Here is a 7,012-nt window from a genome sequence, read left to right as displayed (position 1 = left end):
TCCACTCCACTTATCATATTATGATCATGTGGTTCCAACATTGTATTTCATAATGCAGTGGTGGAAAAAGTTCTAAATGTACTATAAGTACCAAAAGTAGAAGGTAGGCTACTCATTATGCTGAATGTCCCATTTCACAACTTTTTATGTAATGTATAAAATTAAAAATCCTTTGAAAATGGCAGATCTACAAGCTCACAATGAGTTGCAATGTGACAAAATGTATAGGGGTGAAGTGGTTAATGTAATGTTAATCGAAATCTGCAAAGTAACTAGTAAGTTTTCAAATAATTGTAATGGAGTAAAAGTACAATATTTGGTTGTTTAGTGGAGTAGAAGTAAAAGTATTGAAATTTGGAAATACTCAAGTATGGTAAAAAATAAAAATAAAAAAAATCAAAGTTGTACTTAAGTACAGTACTTGAGTAAATGTACTTAGTTACTTTAAACCACTGTCATAATGTGATAAACCCATAGGCTAAACCGCCGGCTGTTTTGTTTCAAACGCTTATCATAACGCTTATTATAACAGTTATCATTTAAATGTTTCTCCCACTTCCTGAGTGTGGGATGTTGTAAACCAATCAGCGCTGTGGAGGCGGTAACTGGAGTGTTGTAAACCAATCTGCGCTGGGGAGGCGGTGACTGGAGTACGCTGATTGGTTTGTTTGAAAATAACATGCACACGGTTGCCATTTAAACGTAGTTGTTGTGTTCTTGCTGTGTGTGAGGCAGAAAGTTTGAAACTAGAAAGCTAAGCAGTCGTCTACGTCTTGAGTCTGACTCCGTCCGAGGGCAAATACACAAAAGACAAACCGTTTTCAACGTGTTGAAGGTAAGAGAAGTATTTTTTTTGCTAGATAATAACTAAATCAACATGGAGGAAAATGGATGTAATGTGCCTCATTCAACGCAAACTAGCTGCATCTCTTTAAAATGTTTAACTTCGTGAAGAACTTTTGCAGCACATTCAAACTGCAGGAGAGCAGCTTGGCCGTTTGCTTAGAATTTGCTAACGGTTAGCATTAAAGATGTTTCCAAACGTTTAGTTTGTTAGTGTTGCAATGTCCGCTTATTATAAGTAGCATGGGTTTCCGAGGCTAATTATAAGTGACTTTGGGCTTGTTTTTCTGTAAAGTTGCTTTTAAAAATTGGTGGCTGCGGGGTTTTTTGGGCTTTTTTCTAAAGCTTATTTAGGCTTGCTTCCACATTTAAAACAATATATATTTAAACATGTGGTTCTCAACTATTCATGAAATGTTTTGTGCCCAGGGAGCATTTGTGTTAGGATATCTATTTTTTTAAATTTCACATTTTACTGCAATTGTGTTTGAAAATTGCAAATGTACAAGCTCACAACAATGCGTTGTGGGCTTGTTTTCATAGACCTGGATGCTTATTTCTCTCACAATCTCATTTTCCATCCATTTCCAGGTAACTAGTTAGATCCACCATGGGCTCCATTCTGTCCAGAGAGAGCACGCTGGCCGTGTCTTCCACGCCCAAACCAGAGCCACAGCGCATCAAACATGAGCGACTCGGTCAGTTAATGATTGATCCACGTTCTCCTTCAACGGACATCGACCGGACACCCATTCAGGTTATTTTTTACTTTAATATATCATTTATATTTAGCAAGCTAGATTGATGCCAACAACACTGCTTCGCTCCGGCAGGGGATTGATACCAGTGGTGTAAAGTAACTACTAAGTACATTTACTCAAGTACTGTACTTAAGCACAATGAGTTTTTTCTTTCTTTAAATTACTTTAGTAGAGTATTTCCAATTTTCAGTACTTTTACTTCTACTCCACTACATCTCAGAGGCAAATATTGTACTTTTACTCCACTATTATTTGAAAACTTTAGTTAGTTTGTGGATTTTTATTATTACAAAACGCATATTAAAAGGTAGGTTAAGTGAGATTTTTTTGGTTAAAACAAAAAGTATTTTGTTAAACTATATCAGCACTATATTCTGATAGTAATCATTGCTATAGAGTGTTTGTAAAGTAAGTAACAGGAGTCTCCCTGCCTCTCCAGCTCTTTAAAACAGAAAATACATTTTCCATAGGTGTCAAAATCCCAATCAGTAGAAAGTACCGGTACCCATTTTTAAGCTTCATTTTTATAGTGTTCCAATTTTGTCTGCTCATTTCTTTGTGTCAATACTTCCGATTTCACTTGTTTAATCTATATCCTGATTGAGTTCTCTGTCCTGATTGGATAAAATTGGAAATGAAACTGAAACGATAATGCATTTTCTGTTTAATAAAGAGCTGGAGAGACAAGGAGATTCCTGTCACTGAACAAACACTCTATAGCAATGAGTAAACACTCTATAGCAATGAGTAGTATCAGAATATAGAGCTATTTAACACTTATTTTAACCAAAGAAAATCACTCACCCTACCTTAACAACTTCAGCTATGCATCTCTCCCTCTGTCATTTGAAAATGGCTGCTCTACAAGCTCACAAAGCATTGTGAGTTTGTAGATCGGTTATTTTCAAGATTTTTATACATTTGAAAACTTGTGAAATGGGACATTCTGCGTAATGAGAACTTTCTACTTTTGGTACTTTAAGTACATTTTGCAATTTAAATGTATACCGTTAATTTGTATTCTATGAAAGATCTTTCTCCTGATTGGATGAAATTGGTATCCTGACCTGAGACTGCATATTTCTGTTTACTAAAGAACAGGGGAAACGGGGAGACTCCTGTTACTAAACACTAATTAGCAATGAGTGCTATCAGAATGTAGAGCTATTTAACAAAAAATGTCACTTACCTGTTTATTTTTTGAAGTTGTGATGATGGTTTGTCTTGTGGTGTGTTTGTGTTGTTCTGACTGTCTTGTTTTGACATTAAATTAATTTCAATATATAAAAGTCATTCTGTATTTGCCTGTGCTTTATTTAGGTTGGTGCACCTTCCGAAATGTCAAAAGCGGTGCTGAATGGATGTGCTCTGCCTTCAGAAGATCCCAGGTCGCCTACAATTGGAGTTACCCGTACACCTGTGAGAGATGACATGCAAGGTATAATTAAGTGGAAAAACATTCCAACTTCTGTAGACATGCAGTTTCTACTGACATGTACTGTTTGTACAGCTTTTGTCATGTGGAACTAAAGCATTTATTACTGACTGACATCTGAACTCTTATCTTGCAGTGACAGCTGGCTCCTTTGCTCGTCGGCTGGGCGTCCTTTTTTACAACGAGGCGTCCAGTGTGTCCGTTGCTCCTCCTGGCAGGTTCTCTAAACCCTCCAATCTCAATGTAGAGGAAGAAGAGACCACTGTGACTGGGGAGCTGGGTTCCATGGAGCCCCTCCTGTCTGGCCAGGCCCCCCAGACCTTTGGCACCATGGCTCAGCATGCCAACCTCCTGACCACCCCAGTCAGGTCTCCTCCTCTCTGCACGGGTGACATGAGTCCATTTGTGCTGCTGGAGAACATCCAATTAGAGGTTGAGAATGAGGCTGACCTGACCCTGGAAGAAGCGGAAGAGGCCAGAGAGTCCCCCCTCCACAAGAGGCTGAGTATGAGCCTGATCACTTGCCATGAAGGGGCAGCTTCATCACAAATATTGGCTGAGGTGCACTGTGACAGTCCATCTCCGGTGGCTACAGTTGCGGTAGAGCAACTATTGGTAGGACCTGACCACTCCTACGCCCATGCCTCTTTCACCCATGACCCTGCATCTCCTGCCCAGCTTGACGTGCCTACAGTGACAGTTTCAGTCTCTTCAGAGCAGCTTGAAGAGGCAGCAACACAGGTGTCTGACTCCATAGAAACGGAAGAGTCAGCCCCTGTACCTGAGCCCCAAACTACCCCTGCTGCCCTTGAGCACCAAATTACCCCTGCCACCCAAATTGCCCTTGAGCCCCAAACTACCCTCGCTGCACTTGAGCCCCAAATTACCCCTGCCACCCAAATTTCCCTTGAGCCCCAAACTACCCCTGCTGCCCTTGAGCCCCAAACTACCCCCGCTGCCCCTGAACCCCACATTACCCCTGAGCCCCAAACTATCCCTGCTACCCTTGAGGCCCAAGCTACCCCCACTACCCTTGAGCTCCAGACTACTGTCACTACCATGAAGCCTTCAGCTGTTGTTGACCCCATCCCAAGCCCCCAGGCTCAAGAGGTACAGTCCTGTAAAGGCCTCCGCTGTCCCAACCTCACCACAAAGAGCCCGAGCCAGGTCGTCTTCAAACCACAGTGGCTCGGGAAGGGCTTTGGTGCTACAGGGCTGAGAGCCAGAGGTGTGCAAGCGAGGAGAAGCAAGGGAGGTTCCTCTCCTCTCGCCGTCAGGGTGGCTGTGAAGAATGTCTTCAATGACAACACGGGACAGTCCGCTAAACCCAAGCAGAAAGGTGTGTGTAGGAAGTTTGTGGCTTTGGTTTTTCAATTTGTAACACATGTGACTCTTATGATACTTTTGATGACATCTTCATTCATCTGCGTGTTCTAAATCAAAATGCTTACATCAGTGTGTTGGTAAATGCTTCTTCCTCCTTCAGGTAATGTACTGGGTGAATCCCGATCCCCGCTGCAGCTTCTTAAAGAAACAAACTCTCCCAGGGAGCAGTCATCTCAGGTACGCATGCTTATACGTGGCTTGATGGTTAATTATTTATGAAATATTTAGGTTACTTGATGTGCCACCCCATTAAATTCAATTTCACATGATAAAAGACGAGCGAAATCAATAAACTGCTCAAATGCATGCACAAAATAATATGAACACTTCTATTAACCATTTACCATCAGTTTTGTCATGCACTCTAGAGTTTAGGCTGCCCAGGTCAAATGTACAGCACATTCCAACAAACATGTCCTCCAAAGCAAATTGGAGTGTTGAGCACTGGGATATTGCAAATCAAATATATATATATATATATATATATATATATATATATATATATATATATATAAAAATCATTTAGATGGACGCCTTGTTTTATTGTTAATAAAATAATCACACACAGACCCCCCCCTCTTCTGAAATGTATCTCAAGGCGGCTCTTTATGATCAACTAGCTAAAATAAATAACACTGACCATTTTTAAGTTGTTGCCTTTCCCCACCTCACACACTCTTCCCCCTCTCACTTTCTAGATGAAACTGAAGGTGTCCACCCCAGACAGACAGAGGCTTGGACAGTTGGACCGCAGAACCCTGGCCGTCTCTCTGGACAAGGAGAACAGATGATGCAAATGCGGTGCATGGCACTACACTACAAGATGTGTACATTATCCTGCCACTTTAATCATAGGATGTTCTTTTAAATACTATTTCATTGTGTAAAATCATCTCGGCAACTTGACACTTTGTTTGCAGTGTTTGTTTATTGTGATTTTGTAAATAAATAAATGTTCATTTAATTGTTACGTTTCCTTGTATCATGTCTTTATTACATACTGGTTCAGCTCTCACTTTCTTCAGTTGCTTATTTTTCCCAGTCATTTGAGGTTACTTGGCAACAATTACAAATTGTGTTGGTTTTGAACATTTGGTTTAATTTGTACAATACTTTATTCTCCGGGCTATGACTCTGACAGTGGTTTAGAATTAATTTAATTGTTGTGTACTTGCATACCTTGTAGCCCACAGCAGAGCAACAAGAAAGGATGAAGATGTACTCTGTGTATTATATATATAAAAATGCCTAGGGTACCACTTAAACACCAATCCAGAGAGGAACCAAACCGTTGGCAGCACAGTGCATTTACAGAGTTTGCATAATTTCAGTTTGGTAGTGACAACTACTGCTGGCTTTGACATTCTTTCATGCCATGCTTTGACAACTTGTCACTTTCAACTTGAGCACATGATAACTAGTAGCCTAAGCAAGGCGCTTCAAATGTTAAAGCACCATTACACTAACGGTTGCATGAGCTGTTAAACTATGTATCATGAAGCCTAGCTATTTTAATGGCTTACATCAGAAATGTAGATATTTCATTACCAAGTTGTTACTGGGCACTTACTGTGGTCAAACTTGCGATGCAATGGTAATGAGAAATGATTACAGGCAAGAGTCACGTTTAATGTAGAATTCCACATTTATTATAAAGTCTTAAGAAAGGTACTATTGCTTTACTATGCACAGTGTATATCCAATATTGGAAAGGCAGTCCAAAATCAACAAGAGCTGGTGTAATATAGAAGTGAATGACAGTTTTAAGCAGATTAGTTTGTATGTACATGAACCATCACTCAGGTAGATCTTGTTCTGTGCATAAAGGAAAAGGTAAGCTGTCACATACAGACTGGTATATATTTCTCATTATGTGCACAGTATCCATTAGCATCCATGTATAGTCATACCAGTACTCATGTTCTCTGGCTGAAAGATGGGTTATCTTTTTTTCTAAGTGCTCAGTGAACCGTTAAGATCCATTTGATTATCCCATCTGCCAATCCCAACGGTTTACTGAAAGCAGTTTTTATGACTAGCTAGTGGAGCGGGCAGGCAAAGAGATTATCAGACCCCAACTCATAGTCGACATGGTCTATCAAACACACCCACATATATATATAAAAAAAACTCATGAACACTAACAGACACCTGCAAACTAAATCCATCTTAATGCAATTTAGAAAATGTATAGAGAAAGTAAACGTAAGGTCTATAATACTATCAAGGGAAATCTACCAAAACTAAAGGGAGAAAAAAAAGCAGTTGGAAACAAAATGCTCCATGAAATTCATTTCAACAGATGTTTGTAACTTGTGGTTGATATAAAACGTAACAACACAATTTGTGTGAACCTACATTGTCTGTAACTGGACATATGTATATTTAACTCTAGTCTCATCCAATCTCTACCATTTCCATTTGGCAACTGTTCTCATCTGGCTTTCCTCCCAATTGCTACAAGAAATGCACGTCTTAATCAACTGGATTGGATTTCAACCAACAAAATCACCACTCTGAGGATAACCCTGGTATTTGCCCCCTATACTTTTAGAAGTAGGTGTGAGAGATTTGTAGAAGAGTGAAG

At 39.9% G+C, this 7,012-nt stretch overlaps 1 protein-coding gene across 1 annotated transcript; it reads left to right on the top strand.

The window, feature by feature from the left end:
• The first annotated feature begins 726 nt into the window (after positions 1 to 726).
• cdca3 (cell division cycle associated 3) lies at positions 727 to 5,395 on the top strand. The gene is made up of 6 exons (XM_084052717.1): positions 727 to 835; positions 1,435 to 1,600; positions 2,925 to 3,042; positions 3,176 to 4,378; positions 4,526 to 4,602; positions 5,124 to 5,395. Exons 2-6 carry the CDS (start codon positions 1,454 to 1,456, stop codon positions 5,214 to 5,216), a joined length of 1,638 nt encoding a protein of 545 aa, XP_083908843.1. The 5' UTR covers positions 727 to 835; positions 1,435 to 1,453; the 3' UTR covers positions 5,217 to 5,395.
• The last annotated feature ends 1,617 nt before the right edge of the window (positions 5,396 to 7,012 follow it).

This window comes from Gymnoscopelus microlampas (assembly GCF_963454915.1).
Source record: "Gymnoscopelus microlampas genome assembly, chromosome: 3".
NCBI lineage: Eukaryota > Metazoa > Chordata > Actinopteri > Myctophiformes > Myctophidae > Gymnoscopelus > Gymnoscopelus microlampas.
This window is presented reverse-complemented; position numbering and strand designations above follow the sequence as displayed.